The 22,640-nt window shown below is 35.7% G+C and overlaps 3 protein-coding genes across 5 annotated transcripts; 2 read left to right on the forward strand and 1 right to left on the reverse strand.

Moving 5' to 3' along the window:
* The first annotated feature begins 243 nt into the window (after positions 1 to 243).
* LOC144555524 (uncharacterized) lies at positions 244 to 4,744 on the forward strand. 2 transcript variants are annotated; one of them, XM_078303902.1, is made up of 4 exons: positions 244 to 765; positions 1,420 to 1,840; positions 3,902 to 4,124; positions 4,366 to 4,744. In XM_078303902.1, the coding sequence occupies exons 2-4, from the start codon at positions 1,421 to 1,423 to the stop codon at positions 4,374 to 4,376; spliced, it is 654 nt and encodes a 217-aa protein (XP_078160028.1). In that variant the 5' UTR covers positions 244 to 765; position 1,420; the 3' UTR covers positions 4,377 to 4,744. The 2 variants fall into 2 exon arrangements, with proteins under 2 accessions (XP_078160028.1, XP_078160027.1); XM_078303901.1 differs by having other exon boundaries at positions 258 to 765; positions 4,335 to 4,744.
* A 1,783-nt stretch (positions 4,745 to 6,527) lies between these two features.
* LOC144555420 (arginine biosynthesis protein ArgJ family) lies at positions 6,528 to 14,402 on the reverse strand. Of its 2 annotated transcripts, XM_078303741.1 has the most exons (17): positions 14,202 to 14,402; positions 13,699 to 13,842; positions 12,374 to 12,497; positions 11,963 to 12,036; positions 11,821 to 11,865; positions 11,659 to 11,709; positions 11,503 to 11,571; positions 11,354 to 11,412; positions 11,157 to 11,226; positions 10,922 to 11,002; positions 10,750 to 10,836; positions 9,483 to 9,605; positions 7,814 to 7,876; positions 7,385 to 7,462; positions 7,139 to 7,284; positions 6,893 to 6,963; positions 6,528 to 6,792 (listed from the first exon to the last, which is right to left on the reverse strand). In XM_078303741.1, the coding sequence occupies exons 1-17, from the start codon at positions 14,259 to 14,261 to the stop codon at positions 6,710 to 6,712; spliced, it is 1,428 nt and encodes a 475-aa protein (XP_078159867.1). In that variant the 5' UTR covers positions 14,262 to 14,402; the 3' UTR covers positions 6,528 to 6,709. The 2 variants fall into 2 exon arrangements, with proteins under 2 accessions (XP_078159867.1, XP_078159866.1); XM_078303740.1 differs by lacking the exon at positions 10,750 to 10,836 and having other exon boundaries at positions 10,884 to 11,069; positions 14,202 to 14,396.
* Positions 14,403 to 20,882: 6,480 nt separating this feature from the next.
* On the forward strand, positions 20,883 to 22,023 carry LOC144555421 (RNA-binding (RRM/RBD/RNP motifs) family protein). Its single transcript, XM_078303742.1, has 3 exons — positions 20,883 to 21,172; positions 21,389 to 21,457; positions 21,567 to 22,023. The coding sequence occupies exons 1-3, from the start codon at positions 21,001 to 21,003 to the stop codon at positions 21,758 to 21,760; spliced, it is 435 nt and encodes a 144-aa protein (XP_078159868.1). The 5' UTR covers positions 20,883 to 21,000; the 3' UTR covers positions 21,761 to 22,023.
* Positions 22,024 to 22,640: the final 617 nt, after the last annotated feature.

The raw sequence follows: 22,640 nt of genomic DNA on the forward strand, positions 1-22,640 counted from the left end.
TAATCCGCCACGTGTTAATCCCAAACCTGTTGCGTTGACTTTGTGAAATAGTCAAATATGAACCCGGTCTATTGATCCACACTTCCACAGTAGTCTACAAGACTTTCGCTACAGGTCTAATCTTGACGTAATGATCATTTGGATTTGGGAGTCGGGACCCAAAAGATAGTTCAGCGGTCCACCAATTATGATAAAACGAGCTCAACTACTTATTTCTTGTTGGCAGAATCAGTCTCCAAGCCCTTCGTCTCGTCCCCTTATTAGAATCTTATCCACTAAAAGAATTCTCTGCCTCGAATCTCTATACTTGTCTGAGTTGTCTCGTTATTATATTACGTTATGAGTACATAGCCGACTCAGATCTGGCATGTTTCGTTTAGGGTTTTAGCCGTCGGTGCAGGGTTTTTCCAAGCGTCAACAAGATGCTCGGAGATTTATCACACATATTGATATCGATCGTATCTGTAATTTTGCTTCATGGCGGATCCTCCTCGCATCGCCTGAAAGAGGTTGAAAAATGGCTTTGGCGTGGTTTATCGAGTCAATAGCTGCTTAGATTAGTTTTCTCGTATAGTTTATTCGTTTTAACATTATTCGAGCATTTTGGTTAAGGGCCTTTAGATCTTTCATTCCATTTCGATCTTCGATCTTGCGTCTTAGCTTGCGCTGTCCGGGTTTTTTTTGCATTTCGTTTCGATCCGACATCAGATCGGAGTTGTTGTTCGCTGACTCTAGATTAGGCCATTGCGATCTCTCAGGGAGAAGGTATTTGTGTTCTATGCTCTTTTTCATTCATTTTGATCAATTTTTAGCTGTACATACGAAACTTTCTTCATCATATCTTTCTATTTGTAAACGGTGTTATCCCGGATTGTTCCCGAGCTAATGTGATACGAGTTCTGACGAATAGCATGCTGTAATGCTATTTGATTCTGACATTGCAATTTAAAATAGTAATTGATTAATCCGAATCACTGCATAGATTGGCTCACTTATTTTCCATTTAATCTAGGCAAGTGCCATCTGTTCACAAATATTTTAATCATGTTAACATCATTTTTTTTTCTGAATTCTATTACCATTTATTGGACAATACTTCTTATTAAGCAATATTGGATGAGTTTTAAAGTAAGGTGATAATAAGTGTGTCGATGCATCTGGTGTACCAATACTGTCAAGCATGTATTACGTGCTTATTCTTTCTAAGAAGATTATGGAAATCTAATAAAATGCCCTTTTAAGAAATCCGCATGTCAGTCTCTTCATTTGGAATCTAACTACTGTGAATTAATTTTTTGTTTTACAGCTGTACAGTAATTCGTCTCTCTGTCTTGTGGCAAGTTTAGCCCCACTATTTTTTGTTGATCCTCATTCATCTTTTCATTTTATTTTATAGCTTCTATATTTCTTTGTTCACAGCATGCAAGAGTCAAGAGAGAGTTTGGTTTCTTTACCATGCTCTTCAACTCTGGTGCAGTCTCCCATCTGTACTGGTGATAAGTTGTCATCACAAGACCAGGACTCATCTACTCCTTCCCTCAAGAAGCGCTCTTCTAAAGCCATACCACCTGTAAAGAATACAGTTGATGTGCCACAATATCAGGATGATGGGGTTGTTCCTGATACAAGCACTGCAGATACTCTGTCAGACACAACCTCTGATCCAGGGACTAAGATGTGTGATCCATCTGCAATAGATATATCAACTGGTTGCAAGGGTGTGAGGAGATGTGCAACTTTTCCTCGTACTGAAGGAGAGGTTACCGTGCCAAAAAGTGTCTCGAGCGGCCAGGAGCCTGTTATGGAGCCACCGATATATGACCGCTCCAAGTCACTTCCTGTGAGTTGATTATTCTTTTCTCTTTTCCTTTCAGTATGGTATCAAATACCATTTTTTGGTGCCCTTTAGGGATTGCATTACCTTGTTTCTGCCACTATAGGAATTGTATTGGCACTGGAATACTGCATTCCTATGTAGCATGAACACATCAGTTGGACACGGAGTGCCTGAGACAGCTTGACACAGCTTAAGACATGGTCAGTCAGGATGTTAGACAGTCAATGGATCGGACATGTCAGGGATAACCAGAAGACTTTAGTTGGCTTGTTAAATATCTGGGCTCAAATTAAATCTGAAATAAGCAAATAGGAATAAATTTATCATCTAAATTTTGTACAAGAGGTAAAGGTGTAAAGCTAGAATAAATTTAGAAATTTATCAACAAACACCAAGGGCAATGTAGGAAGCATTGGAGGCGAGAAGAAGCAAAGCAAATCCTAGCCTAAAGCTTGTCCGTCTGCCATTTTGATTTTTGTTTTTGTCGTCATCATTTCTTCTTAATTGAAATCATCTGATAAAGGCCGGACCTGATTTCTGAAGTTCCCTTCTCTTGACTCTTTTTTCCGCTCTACTCCTTTTTCATTCTATTAGTAGAAGTTTATCTTTTAAAACGTAAAAATTAAATTTAAACTGGAGAGCGACTTGTTGGTTGGTTCATTGGGACCTGATTAAAGGATGTAGTTTCAGACTTCATAATGAATTAAAGAATTAATGAATTTTCATTGTCAGTTTTTGCCTCTGGGATTTGGTTCCTCTGGTAGAGAGGAATTCGTGGAGAATACATGGGGACATGATTCCTTTTTTTCTTATTGTTTTCATGATCACAAGTTTGGATTAATTAATTCGCACTAAACATTATCAACTAGATATATTTGATTATGTTTGTTAGGGTTGACTATGACTGAGAATTCTAAATTCCCATTATTATTTCTCTTAGGGTTTTAACTGTTCAACCATAAAAGTAAAGTTGTTTTTGTAACAATTTGAATTCTGTTGTTACTTTTAGTAATGTATAAACTCAAGATAATATACTTATTTACTTGCTATGTGATGTCATGTCCTTCTTATACAATTCTGTTTCACTGTGTCTGTGTCCTTAACTGTTCTGGGTAGCTACATCTCGACCAGCTGATAGATTGGCTTTGCTACAGATGTTTGCAAGTATTTTTTTTTTTCTTTGGTTTTCACAATTTTTAAGAGTTAAAACATGGGGATTTCAAATGTTGCATTGTTTGACTCCACAGTACTGTCAAGATGGGGGTACTTGAGTTTCTTTAAATGCTGCAGTCTGTTGACTTCTTTTTTGTAAATAAACTTTAGAATATTAGGCTGTGTTCCTGTGAGAATAAGGACCGCATTCTTCTCTATTTTTATCTTCTATTTTCTCTCTCTACTCTCTCTAGACGGGTGGATCCAAGATTTTCGTCGGGGGGGGCAAAAAAATATCGAATTGGGTTTAAATAACTAATCGGGTTTAGACTTGTTAACTAATTAGGTACTCGATAAACAATAAAAAATAACGCTTTAACTTATACTTTCCAATACTCTGACTTGTAATTTCTGATTTTCTAACTTAGAATTATTAACTACCAATCATAATTCAAGAAATTTATTTTAATTTTAACTCTAAATTTAACCCGAATTACAAATCAAACATTCAGAAGGGGAAAAAAATTTCAGGGGGGGACAAAGTCGATCGGAACATCCAAATCTCCACTAAAACTCGAAATCCAGGGCCCCCGGATGTACATGGGTCCACCCCTGTCTCTAGAAATCTGGACTATTTTTTTTTTTAAATCCAACAGTGTCAGATGCTTGTTCACCAACACACTAAATATCATTGAAGGCCCTGAATCGTTGTCCATGTACTTCTTTTTAATAGAAATCAGCACAATTGCAAATTAGAGCTCATGGATTGTCTATTTGTTTCCTGCTGGCCATTCAGCTGGGATGTATAAATTGGATAATCCATGAGCTCTAATTTGTAATTGTGTTGTCCCACTAGACATCTATTTCCCTTCATCATCCCACTTACAAGCTATCCTCTCTTTTCAATTGCAGACACACCTGAAACCTGCATTGAAGGGAAGTCGAGCACAACAGCCTGAAGCATCGCCACGATCTGTTGATTTGCATGTCAAGTGGGCCCCAGACGTGTATGACCCACCTGTGACCTCTCAATCACATACGGTACAATCACACTCGGGTAGAAAGGGCAGTGGTGGCGGGTCAAGTTCCAAGGGAACAAAGAAAAAAAAGAAAAAGGATAAGCGCAAGAACAAAGGTAAGAATCTCTCTCTTGGAGTTCGGGAGTTGTATTTTTCTGAAATGAAATTTGCGGATGAAATCACATTACCACCAGTTCAGATACACTGGATAACAGGTGATATATTATTGTCACGGTCCAACTTTGAATATCATGCAAAATTAAATGTTCCTGACATGTTCATCATTGGCAGGTTCTGATTTACCCATTCTACTCTTGAATTTTCAGGACAAATTTGAAATCTGATGTGGATTAGTAGCTGATATGTGAAATGTGTAAGGGAGTCCGTGTGTCAACTGCATATCTCTACTGCTGAGGCATCTTTAATAAAACCTTAGTTGAGTTGTGTGATAGATCTTTAACAGGTTGTTGTATTATAAATAAGCCACATTGAAGATGCCTTGTGTGCTAGAGATGATGTGTGTGTACTTTACAGGTGTGTTGTGAGTCTCTTTTGTTTGAATGCTTTTCAAGGTCATTATTAGTGTGCCTTGCATTTTGGTCTTGTATATATGCCTATTTAATATGTTTAGCGTCTAAACAATTTGTATTGTGTTGGTTTTTGGCTGGCTGAAACTATGCCATTCTTTTCCCCAAGTTTAAATTAAGATATCAAATGCCCCTGAAATATTTGCAAAGATATGCATCAGTTATATTTTTGTTATGACATGAGGTACGTTTGAATGCACTAGATAATAGCTAGAATAGCTACTATTGAGAATAGTAGGTTAAGAATAGCTAGAATAGCTACTATTTAAGAATAGCGCTATTCTCGCTGTTCCTGACATGAGTACGTTTGTTATTTCAACTTTTTGTAAGAACAACGCTATTCTCGCTGTTCCTGAATATGTTTGAGTGAATCGAAACAGCACTATTCTCGTTGTTCTCGTGATTCTCGCTACATCCAAACATATACCTTTTGTGGATAGAATAGCCCTGAAATTGGCACACTATAACATCACTCAAATGCAACGAATTTTACTGGCTGCAGCAATTAGGGGTGTTCAAATGGTTCGGTTTATTTGGTTTTGAACCGAACCGGTAAGATTCGGTTTAAATGGTTCGGTTGTTCGGTTGAATTGGTTCGGTTCGGTTGATTTTGTGACTTAGTTCGGTTTAAATGGTTCGGTTCGGTTTTGATTTCTCAAAACCGATTAAACCGAACCGACCGATTTTATTGATAGGGTCAAGACTTCTAGTATTATTTTGGTTCATTAATCAAAACCGAAGTTTAAATTGGTTCATTAATCAAAACCAAAGTTTAAATTGAGTATTATAGATGTATTGAGTTTTGATTTTTGAGAAAGTTCGGTTCAACCGAACAAACCGAAGTTTAAATCGGTTTAAATGGTTCGGTTTTAATTCGGTTTTCTATTTTAGTTCGGTCGGTTCGGTTGGATTTTCAAAGTTCAGTTTTAAGTTCGGTTTGATTATTTTAGTTCGGTTTAAACCGAACCGACCGTTTGAACACCCCTAGCAGCAATTATCGTGAGAAACCAAACAGGAGTAACACGACCTTGCTTTACCTTTTGCTCCCTATACAACATCAATTGATATAACAAAGTACCACCTCGAAATTCGAAATTTTTATTAATAAGAAATTAATTAAATAAATATTGATAATAGAGAATGAAATTGAGTTTTTTCGAGATATAAAAAAAACATGAATTAGTTTATAATATTCTTTGGATGTTATAGACTATTACGGTCAAATTGACTGTAAATTAATTACCCTCCATTCTAATTGATCTGGGCAGGAAAAAAAAAAAAAGCGGTTTCACGGCCAGAGGTAAAATATATTTGGGATAGAGTATCACGATGGTCTTGGCCTTGGAGAGCTCTTGCCAATCTCCACTCACCAGACACAAGAAAATAAAATAGAATTAATCTCAAAGATACAGGTGTGTGCATTTACTAATACACCTGGTGCATCCTACAGAATATGACCGTGATGGCGTGATACTCTATCGTGGCCTTCTTTTTTTTTTTCTGCGCATTAGAAGGGAGGATAATTAATTTGTCAGAATTTTTATTAATAGAAAATTAATTAAATAAATATCTATAATGAAGAACGAATCTAATTTTTTTTAGTTAATTAATAAGTATGATAATTAGTATTGCTAATTCAGATCATGATAGCCTATAACGATCAGAGAAATAAAAATTTCAGCATTAATTTATGACTAATCTGACCGTGATAGTTTATAACGTTCAAAGGACGTTATAAACAATCATTTTTTTCTATATCTCGAAAAAACTCAATTTCATTCTCCATTATCGATATTTATTTAATTAATTTCCTATTAATATAAATTTCACCCTCAAAATAGGTATGTTCAAAGGTCAAATGCTACATGTTAAAGAAACAGCTTTGCGTTCTTCACTACAGATGGTGATAAACACTCAATAAAAAAAAATTAGAGTACAGGAAATGAAATAACACTTGAAAAACGCACAGGAGATTTGATTCATTGTTACATAACATGTCAACCTTCTTAAATATTATTATCCTCTCACTAAATTGTTCTTCACCAAGTAAATAGCTAACCCTACAATGGAAAGTTAATTCCAGAGATAAAATGACAATCTCAAAGCACAGCATTTTATGTCGTATACTCGGCATTTATTTTCACATAATCATAACTCAAATCGCAACCCCAAGCTTTCCCAGTACCATGTCCACTACCTGTTAAAAAAAGAGAAAGAATAAGCGGTGGAGAATATTGCACTATTCTCAACAAGCAAAGCAAACCAGAATTAATGCAAATGACACGAGTATGGCTTACCAATAGATATGTGTATTTCAACAGTCCCATGTACATAACTGATATTCCTGAGGTAGTCACTAGCTGCTTTCCTGAAAAGAAGAAAATGACCTATCTCAAATGCGAGGTATTAAGCCTCAAAAAGTAACAAGGACTGATTTGTAAATGCAATATGCATAACCAGAGCTACAATCCTAAAGCTGTACAATCGAGCAAAATTACTGTGTAAACTACAAGACAGTTACTGAACGAAATCAATTCATTAACCTGTCAAAATCAAGTGGTTGACCATTCTTCATGAGTTCTATATCTCCAAGTGAAATATCAAGGTTGTTCCCATCAAAACCAACGCCAGCATATCCAGCTGCACAAGCGATTCTTCCCCAATTTGGATCTCTACCAAATATAGCAGCCTGGTCAAATTAAAAAATGTAGTGCAGTCAAGAAAAAGAAGAAAAATAACACGAATACAGATTCTAAGATCATGTGCATTTAGATAAATATAAGGCATACTTTCACAAGAGAGGAAGAAGCAACAGAACGTGCAATAGTAGCTGCTCCAGACTCATCTCTTGCGCCTGTAACAGAGACCTATGCAAAAAATGTCACATTGCTATTTGTGCGAACATGTCTCCAACTTATTTCAGAGTAATTCTAATTCCAACTTATTTGTATGGATAGGCATTTAAAACCCCGTCGACAGTAGTGGAGTTATAAGTTGATATTAGGAGGGACCGGAAGACGCTATGAACACAATAATGCATTAAAATTAATCCATTTATATAATTATTAAGAAACACTTGTTTTTCGCCTTAATAGTGTTAAATTTGATAAAGGGGACCGCCACCCCCACCAATCCTAAATAACGCGGCATGGGAAATGCACCTCTCAAAGAAAACCAGAAAACTGAGAAACTAACAATAAGCAACAAGGAAATTTTACCTCGATCAAACATGTTGCCCCCTCACCATCCCATGCCACTGATTTTGCAAGACCTTGCATTACCTGTAAAATTGAGGACAGAAAAATAACACACACTGTATTAAAATACTGTGCTTCTTTATTTAGTCAGAAAGATTTCAGAATAATCAACATCTTTTATCATGTATACTCTTAGTAAAAAGGAAAAAAGAAAAGAAATAATGAAAATGCCATGCATTAGCCATTGCCCTACGAAAAGATGACAATGTCATACTTTGCATGAAAATAACTGAAGTACCCTTAATTCACTATTACCTCACAATCTGCCCAAAGTAAAAGTGATAATTGCACTGGATACCTCTATAGCCTATATAACAAGAAATTTGGGCATTTTTAACAGAAATAAATCTGCTGTTATCTCAAGGGGTAACAGGATCCTTTTATTTCAATCTCAAATTCTCAACCGTTCAAATTTTTCCATGCGCGAATCTCTACAAAAAAAATTCATGTGCGAATCTCAATGAAGATCAACGGTTGAGATCAGAATAACAGGTTCCTGATATTCCTCTGATATAACACAAGATTTTTTTTTTTTTAACAAATAAGGAGAGGTAAGCAAAATCTTTCATGTTATACAGGAGAATATATATTCTTATTTTGCAGCGATGATCATGATATTTCCCCAAAAAAAAGCAATAATTAATTCTGAAAGTAAATCTTTAGGGATTCAGAAACCAAATTTTGAGAAATGGAAAAGACGGACAAATTTTCAGTCTCTACCTATTTAGTATTTTCTCAGTTATTCATTCTCTTTCTTAGCATGGGGAAATCTTGCCCGTCCTTCCTATTTTGAGAAATGGAAAAGACAGACAAATTTTCAGTCTCTACCTATTTAGTATTTTCTCAGTTATTCATTCTCTTTCTTAGCACGGGGAAATCTTGCCCGTCCTTCCTATTTCTCAAAATTTGGCTTCAGAATTCCTAAATATTTAATTTCAAAATTTAAGAAGTTTTTCAAAAAAATTGGATGAGTAGGTGCATGCAAACCTGCATAAAAGCAAAGGTACAGGGCTATGTTACCCCGGTACTCCAATATAGGGTCCGTACCCATATCGGATACCGACACGCGCTCGATACGGTTACGATACATATCAGATACGCCAGCTGGCGTATCGGATGACGTGGCGTATCCTTAACGCACGGATACGGTCGCCGATACGCGTTGAAACGCACCGATACGGGTCTGTCTGTTTGGACACGCATCCGATACGAGCGACACACATTCGATATGCGCGACACACATTTAATACGCGCCTATGTGCCCGTGCACCGCGGTAGATCTGTGCACCAGTGACTACTCCATGCACCGCACATGAACCAATATATAAATTCTTCAGCGCTGCAGGATTCGAACCCCAGCTATGAAGTTTAAGCGACATCACACTTATCTACTACGCCACTTCTTTCTTTGTGTTAGAATAGAGTATCTTTGAAATATAATATATACTTCCGTCATTATACTCAGTATTTCTTATATTTATATAATTAAATTAATATTGTAATTAAATTAATAAAACATATATAATAGGCGTATCGTATCTGGGTTTTTTAAAAATTATCGTATCGCCGTATCCGATACGATACCTGTACCCGTATCCATGCAACATAGGTAAAGTTAAGAGAATCTCACAGCATCAAGACAAGCTTGAAGTTGAAGAGCCTCATCGCTATCAAAGGTGGATATTTCGGCCAAACCAGATAATCCACTAGCCAGAGCAATGACACAGTCATTCGTACTTGTATCTTTATCTACCTTCAAAAATAACAACAATTTGAAAAAGTTGGTGAGTGGCAAGGCTCTCAAGATAAGAAAATGTATCATTTGATACAATAGAAAAATATAAGCAGGAAAAAGGATCAGGGAGGCATTATCAGCCAAATGGTTCTTTAAGATTAAGGACCCAGCTTGCTATATGGAAAAGTTGATCGACACAAAATACAAAAATAGAGTAAGTTGTCTCCTTTTATAGAGGAGTTACTGATAAAAAAATATATAATAGAAATCGGGTCTAGATTTCGGGTGGGTAAAGGGAATCAAGTAAGATTTGGAAAGATTGATGGATAGGTAATAGCACATTGGATTATCTATTTCAGATCTGTTTGAGGTCTCTTATAGTCCAATGCATTGGTTAATGAAGTTTGGGATGGTCATCACTTGACATTGCATTTTAAAAAGGCCACGGTGGGCCACCTAAAACATGAACTGGAAGATTTGAAAAAAAAAAAAAAACTATTGAATGAGAAGGGACCCCTCTCTGACAAGACATATGCTCTTGTGTGTAGACGGGGATCAAATGGCAAATAAAGTGCCCTTAAAGCCTTCACTTGGATTGCATTCTTGGACAGGTGCTTTAGGAGGGGACTGGAAGGAGGTGCTGTACTCATCATACAGAAGAGTTGAATAAGGGTTGATAGTCCAAAATAGTGTGAGATCAATAGTTGCTATGATTCTTTTGCCATAAGGTTCTGAAGGGTTGATAGTCTCTGTTGTGATGAATTTGTAAGAGGTGTAAAACTTGTTTCGATTAATAGGAACAGGTGGTCCATCGTTGGAAGCCGCTTCTTTTTTTTTTTTAAAGGAGGATAAAAGTTGGCGAGACTTCTTAGAAGCTGAAACTCAAATATCTACTCAAGATACAGATGTTTAGTTGTATCATGATACAAATGGAACTTGTTTATTCTGTTCCAAATTGTTATACACTGAGTCACAACATTATGCAAAATGACTCGAGGCTGTGAATTAACAACCAAAAAACTGAAAAAGACAGTTAAATACTCGGTTGCTTGGCTCAGCACAGATGTGTGCGCGACTATAAAAATCTATTTACTTTTTCAACTTTACATCTGAGGAAAACAGAACTCTTATAAGCAAGTTAAACAGACCCAATAGGACTCACACTGATCTGGTTGAAACTCCTGCTATTAGATACTCGAACCATTTCACTCCAGATATTGGCACTTACTGAAGCATCAGTCGTCACAACCTGAATATCAATTTGCAATGAATTAGTAGATACCAACATACACATACCTGTAGAGAGAGAGAGAGAGAGAGAGAGAAGAGCATACACCGAGCATGGTAGCCATGTTTGGATGGATCATTCCAGAGCCTTTTGCCATTCCTCCAACCCTGACAGGAACTCCTCCAACCTTTATCCCACAAAACAATTAATTCAATGTCATTGATGCTAGTCTGGAATCTTGATAAGAAAAGCACCTAAAAGATGCTTTTCAGAATTAAAGCTTCAACAAGGCTGAGGCTCTAAAAACAATGGAGTAATCGAAGAAAAAACAATATTCACACCTCAGTCTCGACAGCAATACTCTTGCTAACAAGGTCAGTGGTAGTGATGGCTACTGCTGCATCATTTGCACTGCAGATTACATGGATTGATGTCACATAACTTCAGATCATACAACACGGCCCAGAATAAAGGTGTAAAAACTGCTAAGTTTAAAATTTTTAGCAAATATTAGCAAAAATAAAGTGTTGGCCTGTACCTTTGGATTGTTGATGATAGAGAACCAACAAGCCTAGGCAGTGAACTAAGAAGAGCCTCCTACAACAAGAGAAAAATAAAGCACAAGATCATTACAAGGCAATAACATAAGTAAATTTATGATGCTGGTATAACACATATATACTTCACCTTTTTAATTCTCTGGCCAATCACACCAGTTGACTGAACCAAAACAGCACTTGGGCTCACTTTAAGGAGCTAAGATACAAAACAAATAAAGAGTATTGATGCATTAATGGGGAATCAAGATTACTATGATTACAGTTCTTTGAAAAATAGAAGGACCTCAGCAACAGCATTTGCACTCTCTACAGCATCCTGGTATCCAGCATCACCCTGAATAACATAATTATAGCACAATTAGATCTCTCTTAAGGTAAAACTATATAACCTTACTTATAGATACTGAATTTCTATAAAAATCAAATAGAAGTTAGATGAACTTACTGTAGCTGCATTTGCCTGACCAGCATTAATTAAAACTGCACGTGCCTGGAAAAAATTGGAGTTGATGAATTATAAAATCCGTCATCAAAGACCTAGTGGATATCAATTGAAATTGCAACATACAAGTTTTAAGTTACCGTACCATTGTTGATGTGCCGAGCACATTTTTGCAGTAAGTAATTGGTGCAGCTGCTACCACATTTGTAGTAAATACTCCTGAAAAAAAGTGCTTGACACAATTATGGTGAAAAAGAAATAATTAACTATAAATTTGATGATACTGTGTGTCAAAACATCTGACTAAGAGTAGAGTTATTCTTTGCCGAGTACTTGTAAGATCGGAAAGTTATTCTTAAGACTCCACCTGATAAACCTGGACATGCAATCTCTTGCTTCAATTGCAGTCCCCATCTCGTACTATTTTATTTTTTACTTTTAACAAATACATAGTGGGTTTTCTGCCTACTAATTAAAAAAATGTAAAAATACAAACTGAAGATCTCTATATCTCATCTGTATATCAATAAAAATATAACAAAAGTAAAGTTCTTGCCTGCAGCAGTTGCATCAACATCACATGCAACCAAAGCTAGATCGGGCTTGTTTCCTTTTGCACGCAACCCACCATATAACCCAGCAGCTTTGAACCCTTTTGCAGCAGTCACACCGCCTTCCACCTATAAAAAGTAGAGTTAGACACAAAATAAATGACAACAGTAATTCAAAGTGATTTAGAACAAGGTCAGGATGAAAAGACCTACAAATATCACGCGTTGTAATACCTATCTATTGTAGCTATTTCTTATTCATTTTTATTGTTTTCTACTAAGAATTAATGACTTCATCAGATAATTTAGTGGGACATTATGTGCATACAGTATCAAACTATTTCCTCCAATAGATAATTTGTTAAAAGATGTCCTCGAGGCCAATCATGTGATCCGAAATTAGACGTGTATCCACGTGCACACCTAGAGTGGAAAAAAAGTGCCGTGTCGTGTCGTGCCGTGACTAACACGCCGTGAATTTGGTATCGTGCCGTGCCGTGACCAAGTTAATTTTTCACGTGTCGTGCCATGACTAAAATATCAAAGGGTGGTCACGGCACGCAAATGGTCACACCACGTGATTCACGCCGTGCCCAAACGTACCGTGACCAAACATGCCTCGCGTGGCCATTTAATCATAATTTAAGTTAGTTTATTCAAGATTCACCATTTAATCGTCCTAATTACACGTGACTACATGCCGTGCTGTGACTAAATTTTTCACGTGACGTGTCATGCCGTGCCAAAGTTTCAAAGGATGGTCACGACACGCGAATAGTCACGACAAGTAACTGACACACGTGCCGTGCCGTAACCGTGCGCCGTGCCATTTTTCTCCTTCCATAAATTGTGAGAAAGAAGTAGAGAAGAGGTAATTCTTGGAGTCTACAAGGGGGCCGCTGACTTGTGAAGTTCCAACCATTTGGGAAGGGATTAAATTTTTGAAATTTGACACTCTAAAACTTGCACGAATTTCCAGCAAATTAACCTCCACACACCTTCCCATTTTTTGTTAACACAACACATACATACAACAAGAAAAGAGAAACAGTAAATGCAAATTAACCTCCACACACCTTCACTTTTATACTGAAGCCGATATCATTAGGGCAATAAGATAAAAGGTACTGATAGCTGTGTTTCCCTATCAGTATACCGGAAAAATGTTTGTTCTGCATACAGTAAGAGAACAGCACCTAATGAATTTATTTTCCTTAATTCATAGATCATTCAGCCCAACATTTAAACCTTTGACATATTCCCTTTTGTTCGGGTATAACTAATACTTGCTCTTGCCATAAGTCACAGCAAAATGTATACATAACCTTACTTTTTTCCATGATCCCTCTGGTAGGAGAATCGGTGCAGCTGGGATACACGCTGCGGCCACCTCAGCTTTCAAGTCAACAGTTGTACAAACCGTCAATCTGAGACAAGAAGAAGAAGCAAACAGAAACGCTCTGCCACCCAAGCTCTGGCAAAAGTACAAACTGTCATGATCTCAATTTAAATATCCTATGCCAATATGGGACTGAGTGTTGGTTTGGCAGTTTAGTTGGGATGTTTGTATAATTTATGAGATCTTTTGTTTAGTTGTGGGCTAAACCCGTTATCATATTTAAGTAGATAAACAGTTAATGGAGAGGTCAATATATAGGAAGTGGAGAATGTAGGTATTGAGAGCTTTTTCCAAGCAGATCGATATATCTCAAATTAAGAGTGGGCATAACCTAATATTCAGTCATGGTCTATATGGTACAAGGCACGAACTCAAATCAGAGAAAAAGAGGTGAAAACTAAAAACAAAAGCTTAAAAATCATTAAAGGATGGACCTGTTTATAGCGGAGTTGGAGGGGTGTGGAGGGAATACAGCGATCGAGAAACAAAGACATGGTGCGGAGGTTTTTTTTTAGGGTTTTAAAAGTTAATGAGCCTGGCGCTGCTTTCTCTCTAATGCGGCTGTTATTTCTTCTTCTTCTTTTTTTCGTTTTTTAGTGAAACTGAGGCTGTTATTTCTCACTTAAAAGTGTTGACTAATCGAATCAGACCCTCAAATGCAACAGAAGGTAGTGCGGAGATGAAAGAGCAAAGAGGTGGAAAAACAGATTGGGTGAGAGTGGTGAGCGCGAGCTGGCAGGGTGAGAGAGAAAGAGGGGGAAAATGATTTTGCTTCTGCCGCTTCTGGGGTTTAGAGTTTAGAGGAAAGGTCCTGGGGTGTGAAACTGTGAATCCATGAATTCGTATCCTCCCCGGTACCGTAAAAATGATTTTTTTACAATTACTGAACGACGCTCCAGATTACTTCCAGTCCGTGCCTATTCCGCTATTCGGGGATAGCGCAGGGTGCAGTATTATTTGTGCTGTGTAAATTTAAAATAACGGTCCAAATCCAGTGATTGTAAAAGATTTCTTTTTACGGTACCGGGGAGAATCCGAATTTTTTAGGTGTGTACTGCGGAGTGCGGAGAGATGAAATCGCTTTCATTTATAATTAGTAAATGAGGATGGATAAGTTACAATAATTTTAATTATTGGGATCGACTAACAGTCCCTCTACTTCAGTTCCCTATTTGTCCTCCGCACTAAAAAAAAAAAAAAAATAGTTAAAACGTGCTAACTATCATCAAAGAGCAAGATTAATGTTATTTTATTAATAGTCAAAACGTATAGTATTCATACCTACGAATTTATAGTATTCATACTTATTATCAGAACCATTCGTCATATATAAACACAAGTTGGAGGGGACCAGTAACGACCAGGGGGGCCACTGACGTCTTGTGACAGCCTGGATTGGGGACCGCAATCGTCTGAAAGCGACATTTGCCAAGATTGGAGACCACTACAACGAAATTATATATTATTCATATCTAAATAAAGAAGTATTCATATCTAAATAAATAAAGTATTCATACTGACGATTACGAAGTATTCATACATGTTTGAAATAATTTATACAATTCAAAATTCAAAGTCAGGTTCATCTCTCTCACCCTACCTCTTCCAAGAAGTATTCATACTGACGATTACGAAGTATTCATACATGTTCAAAATAATTTATAGAATTCAAAATTCATTGTCAAATTCATCTCTCTCACCCACCTCTTCCAAGAAGTATTCATATATAACATGAAGTATACATATCTAACAAATGAAGTATTCATATCTAACTAATGAAGTACTTAATATCTAACAAATAAAATATTCATATATATAACTATTCATATCTAACTAATGAAGTATTCACACATGACACTAACAATATTCACATCTGACACTAATAATATTCACACCTGCCCAGATTGGGACCAAGAAATATTCTCAACAGACTAGTATGCATATCTAAAACAATGAAGTATTCATATCTAACTAAAGAATTATTCATACTGACGATTACAAAGTATTCATACATTTTCGAAATAATTTATACAATTCAAAATTCAAAGTCAGATACATCTCTCTCATCTCACATCTTCTAAGAAGTATGCATATCTAACAACTGAAGTATTCATATCTAACTAATGAAGTATTAATATGTTGCACTGTGACAACCTTCGCTGGGCTAGCATGAACCCCCTCCAATGGTGCACCACGCTCTCCCCGCCGAATCTCGACGGTGCACCATGTTCTTCTCGTTGGATCTCGACGGTGCACCACGCTCTCCTCGCCGGATCTCGACGGTGCACCACGCTCTCCTCGCCGAATCTCGACGGTGCACCACGCTCGCCTCGCCGGATCTCGACCGCCATCACAACTGTCGGCGTGGGTAGATGGTGGCGAGCAGTAGCGGAGAAGAACAGGGTGAGTTTTGAGTTATGTTGAATTTTTTTTTTCTTTCTGAGAGAAGATTAAAGAGGGTGGGTTTTGACCACATGAGGGAACAAAAAAGGAAGGTTGTTAAGATTCAAGGGGGACAACATCTTTACTCTTAATTATTTGAGTTACAACAAGTTATCATAACTATTTTTTATGGTCCAAATTTAAACCGTTAGATGTGATATCCACAATAAAATATGCTTGGAGACCAAATTTTACATTTTTTGAAATTTTTTTACTATTTATTAAGATGGATACAAAAATTAGTCAAATTCAGACCACTGAATTTTGTAACTATCTTAATAGATGGTAAAAAAATTTCAAAAAATGTAAAATTTGATCTGAAAGCACATTTTATTGTAGAGATCATGTTGAACGGTTTGGATCGACGGTTTAGACTTTGAAAATGTAAAAAATAGTTGTGGTAACTTGTTGTAACTCAAAAATTGTTGTAACTTGATTCATCCTCTTAGTAAATATACTGTTATTAAGACCGGACCGGACCTGACAGTCTGGCCGGAAATAAACCTAACCGGACATGTTTCTATTTTGGTTCGCTATTATGACCGCACATTCAGGTATATTTAATTAATCCGGTTGGTTTATCCTAAAAACCGGACCCAATTGACCATAAAATCATAAATCCGTTAGCGGTTCATCTTATTAGCATTTCTTATGCAGAAACTTTCCTATTTGAGCAACTTAATAAGAACAGACTAATGGAATCTAATATGGAAGTGCAGCGTAGAATCTGTCAACAACTCAACATTGATCTTATTTATATCTTTTTCCTTATTTTGCAAAAAAAAAAAAAAAATCCTTCATATGCAGATTTTATGGATTTTCAATTTGTTGAATATAATTCATTTTATAACAAAATTGCATTCATTCCATCCCATACATTCAAAAATCAGTTCACACACCTGATTATGTCTTTGATACCAACACATTATGTCTTTAATACATGTTGGTATCGTTAATGCACCACTCCACATTTAACATGTATACATTTGAGTATCGTGTTCATGCGTTGTAACGGAAACATGTTACGAGAGAATTTTTTTATACAAAATGACATACTTTTAGGAAAAAATTTAGATTAAATGATAAAGAGCATTTCTTGAATAAAAAATAACTGACATCTACTTGTAAATAATGTTAACATTCCTTAAATGATATATTACATGACATATTAAATGACGTATATTTTTCTTTTATATTTTTGAAATATTTTCATTAAAAAATCTCACAAAAAATGACAGTGATAAATAACATTCTTTAAATGATATAACAAAAATAGAAAGAAATAGAGACATGACCAATCAATTATCAATTAATTCAAAATTTAGGTTTTTGCACGTAAAATAGATGTATATCATCATAATATTTAATCAGAGGGCTGATATTCAATCTAAAATTTCATCCTTTAATCATAATTGTTGGCTAATCATGGCATATACGTGCTTAATATAAGAATGAAGAAATGGAGATAAGTTTTTGAAATTTCAATACATCGCTGCAATTTAGAATAAAATAGCCATATCAGATTTGAAAGCGAGAATTAAAAAAAAAACCTATGAAAATGCTCTTAGGTCTGAATTTTTTGTTATGACGTAAAAAAATAATAATATATTAGAGTGGAATCTATTTAGAGTTTTTTGTAATAGATATTGACTTGCGATTACAAGAGTACGGCTTTAATGTAGAATTATTCATTAATTTATATCCTTCATAGTTTAAATAACCGAAATTACTCCGCTATCAATTTATAGAACGCGACGTTCGTCTGCAGATCTATATTTCAATAGGTCTCTAACTGAGGTCGGATCACAAGGGATCAACAATACGTCTAAGATAATTGTACCCTATTCCTACCGGTCAACCCTATTTACGCCTATCATGGAGTGTACATCTCCATGGTGTCGAAGTTAAGCGCACAGAGTTAGGTAGTAATACAAAGAATAGAATGCAGAAATAATTCATATCATACGCAAATGATAAATATAAATAAACCTCTATAACTCATAAGAATTCAATATTACATGTTTTCACCTTAGAAAATGATTGTTTAGCCACTCATGACGGGTTCAACAACAAAAGATACAGGAGACATGAATAAAAGTGACAAAAGAGAGATAGAAGAAGTACACCTAGATGGCCTCTTCTAGTGGAGACTACGCTATTCTACTTGTATATTATATTTTAAATTGCACTAGCCTCTCTTAGAGAATCTTAGATCTATCCTGTATACAATCTAAGGAGGAATCAAGTTACAACAATTTTTGAGTTATAACAAGTTACTACAACCATTTCAAAGTCCAAATCGTCGATCCAAACCGTTAAATGTGATCTCTATGATAAAATGTGCTTGGAAACCAAATTTTACATTTTTTGAATTTTTTTTACTATTTATTAAGATGGGTACAAAATTCAATGGTCTGAATTTGACTAGTTTTTGTACCCATCTTAATAAATAGTAAAAAAAAATTCAAAAAATATAAATTTTGGTCTCCAAGAACATTTTATTGTAGAGATCACATCTAACAGTTTGGATTGATGATTTGGACTTTGAAAATGTAGAAAATGGTTGTAGTAACTTGTTGTAACTTGATCCCTCCTCATACAATATATATATGTTACATGTTGAGTTCTCTGGTCTGACGAAGAGAAGAGTTCCCATTCGTCCATATTGTGTTAGTAGGCTTAGTGAAGCTTGGCTGCCAAGTTTAGAGCTGTAACCACTGATTTGACAATTATCGTGTGTGGATGTCGGAGTCACACGCAGATGAAATAAATCAGCCGCATGGATTGCTGGAGGATTAATTGCTTTATGCTGTTTTGGCGCATTTCTCTGTGGTTAGCTCCTTTAATCACATGCGGATGATGGCATCCGCATGCATGTGATCTTGTGTCCAGAATGCTGCTTTTTTTGCCTGTTTTAGCCTCAACAACATTACAAATATGCAATTCTCCAAAATTCAAGTAAAATAACAAAAATGAATCCGATTCTATAAAAAAAAACCAATTTTTTTATTTATATCCAAAAAATAAATAAAATTTAAAAAAATATCTAAATCCTGACTGAAATTTGAAAACTATCCAAACCGGTGCTCCAATAACCGGAATAGGCCCTTCTTTCCGATCAACCAATTCCCGGATTTAAAGAAATGGTCCGGTTAATGGTTAACAGAAAATGTTATTGGTATAGCGCAATTTTAATATAAATCCGGTTAAGGGTGCACCGGTTTTGTTTTTTTTGTATTAAAATATTAGAAATGTTGAATATATTTCTTTGAAAATAGATGAAATACAATATAATTTGATTTTTTAGAAAGATTGCAACAAATAACTCGGATCAATATTTTTCAGGCCGGATTTTTCACGGCTGTAAGAAAAATTAATATATTTATTTATGTGTTATTGGAAAAAAAATAAAAATGCTTGGATTGTAAGTTATTGATCCCGGTTCAAAAGTCACTTCTTGGTAATTCAGAAAATATTGCGATTCCTCCGGATTGTTGTGGAGTACCTTATTTGAGATTAATTCCAGCATAACAACAGAATTAAACAGTACAACGTCTCCTCCGGGTTCTAAATTCTCATAAAATTTATTTTCGTATTTCACAAAAAGAATCAATTATTTCACCATTCAGCAAAAAGCCACACAAATTTTTTAAAATAGGATTTTTTTTTTAATTTTCGTTACTTGAAATTCCAAGTTTTTATAACTATTGGTAATGTTAAAAAATTAAAATATAGCATTAATGTTTTCCCATTAAGGTTTCGAAATGACATATATTTAATACTGTATTTTGTTAACTTTCCACAGAGAAAAAAATAATAAAAAAATAAAAAATAATTTTTAAGAATCATCCAATGCTGAAAATTTGAAATTTTCTATAATTAAATTGAAATTTTGAAGTGAGAGGGGAGGAAAATGAAAGGAGAGGGAAGGTTAAAAAATGCGTATTTTGTTGGAAAATTTAGTAACAAGATTACAATAATATAGAAAGATTACAAGGGGAGGAAAATGAAAGGAGAGGGAAGGTTTATTTTATATTGTTATTTTAGTTGTTAGATGTTGAGTTTAGATGTTGATGTTTGATGTTGGAGTTCGATGTGGATGACATTCTGGATGTAGAACGATAAATGTAATTTATATTTAATTAATGAAAATTATACTTGACAGCCACTGCCAAGGTTTCAAAAAAAAAAAGATTACAAGAATATATTATTTCAACTCTCTTAAAAACAAGGACACTGTTAAAAAGTTTCCTGATTGATTGATTTCAATTTAATTTTCCATGAGCGGAAACTATTTGATCTGCGAATATAGTATCTGTTTATGCCTTTATGGCATTTAATAATCGGAAGCTATTTGATCTGCGAATATAGTATTTGTTTATGCCATTTAATAATTGGAAACTATTTTATTAGCTAATATTTATATTTATGGAATGCTAATAACCCAATACTGGCAAGCCCCGTCGAAGTATGGGCCTTATTGGGCTTACCGAAGAAGGGGCCGGAAATGATCAGCAACTGAATTAAGTCCAATCCGTACCCATTAAACCTCGACGCGATGCAAATGTACTGAATTGGATCTATTCGGATTCCATACCAGTTATTGGATCTGGAATTCTCGGTGTTAAACTGTTAATTGACTGAAAAATGCATATACCCAAACCGCAACGGCGAACCCCTCTCTTGGTCTTAAACCTGAATTAGGGCTTTAGCCATTGTTATTTGTTAACACCCACCTCTCTCCTGCACTGCATTGCATCAATCCAGTTCACTGTCGAAGGTCAGAAAGAGATGGCACTGCCAGCCTCAAACGCCGCTCTCCGCCGCCTTCTCAGAACGACATGCTCTCCATCCTTAAATCAGCTCTCCGCTTGCTCTGTTTGCCATAGCTCTTCTTTCCCCTTCGGCGAAGAAGACATCGGCAATCTCCCTCCTATCACCAAGCCCAAGCTTTTCATTAGCGGTTAGATCACTTCTCTTAAATTGTTAGTCTTAATTTGCTTGCGCACTTTTCTCCATTAACCGCTTCAGTCACTGTTTAATTCCTGAATTACTTCAATACTTGCCGAGTTGCTTATACAATCATACGAACACGTCCAGTCTGGTAAATCGGGACTCTTTTTTAACTGCGCATAAAATTAATAGTTTAACTGAGGTTCTATTTGCATGACTTAATTAGGTTTATCAAGACTAACAACGGATGAGAAACTTAAGGAAGCATTTTCACGGTATGGTCAGCTTCTGGAAGGTTAGTTTTTTTGCTCCATCTTACATTCACTGACAAATTTCGTGCTCTCCACTTTGCGAGCATTAATGCCTAATTGGCATTTTACAAATTTTCTTTTGTTTGCATGCAGCTAAAGTAATAACAGATAGGGCTTCAGGGCGCTCCAAGGGATTTGGTTTTGTCAAGTATGGTACTATAGAAGAGGCAGAAGAGGCGAGAAAAGGAATGAATGGACATTTCCTCGATGGATGGGTCATCTTTGTCGACCCAGCTAAACAAAAAGAACAGGAAGCCACTGTCAGGCAACCCAAATCAGATTCTTAGCGGTGTTAACTCAAACAAAACCTTGGTTGGTGTGGTTAGTTGATCATAGATGCAGGTTAATTAAGCTGACACCATTTATCCTTGTTATATATGCGTACAACAGAATTGTAGACTTGTTGTTAAATTAAGTTGACACTATTCACTAAATGTTTATGTGCACAGCAGAATTGTACCTTCAGATCAGTAGTCTGTGACTGTCGATGGATGATTGATTCACTGGGAAAGCTCAGGTCACATATCATTTTGATTTTTTCACTTTTCCATACTATTGATCTCTGAGGATGTTCTTTCATGTGTTGTTGTATTTCAAGGCTAATACTCATTTGCTTGTGGAAATAAATTGTGAAAATTATTCAGGATCATATAAGATCAGAAAGACCGGCTGAATAAACTCTGGGCCAGGTTGAACTATTAGTATTCGTGTTATTATTTTGGACTCCTTATTTTTGGTGTTCAGCAAGAACGTTTTGCTATAAGCTACCATGAAAGGTGCTAGTTTTATGTTGATCTTCTTTGATTTGGTAATTATCTTTCCTCTTTCTCATATATCAAGCACGTAAGTCTCCTGATACACCAACGACTATGATTTAATTTACTGGATTTTAAACGGTTAAGATGAAAGGTTTTATGATACACCAACGACTATGATTTAACTTACTGGATTTTAAACGGTTGAGATGAAAAGTTTTATGCTTGTGATTTTATGTTGCAATGCGTTGGTGTTTGTTGGTGTTTATTATGTTAAAGTTGTTACACTGATTTTCTCAATTTCTTCATATGAATTTCATCCTTTGTTACAAGACCTCAGAGTTTTGGTATATTTTATACAACTGCAAACACTGTTTTTAATTCCATTGTTTATATCGGTAAAAAGTGCCTC

The sequence above is a fragment of the Carex rostrata genome, chromosome 6 (genome assembly GCF_964058835.1).
Source record: "Carex rostrata chromosome 6, lpCarRost1.2, whole genome shotgun sequence".
NCBI lineage: Eukaryota > Viridiplantae > Streptophyta > Magnoliopsida > Poales > Cyperaceae > Carex > Carex rostrata.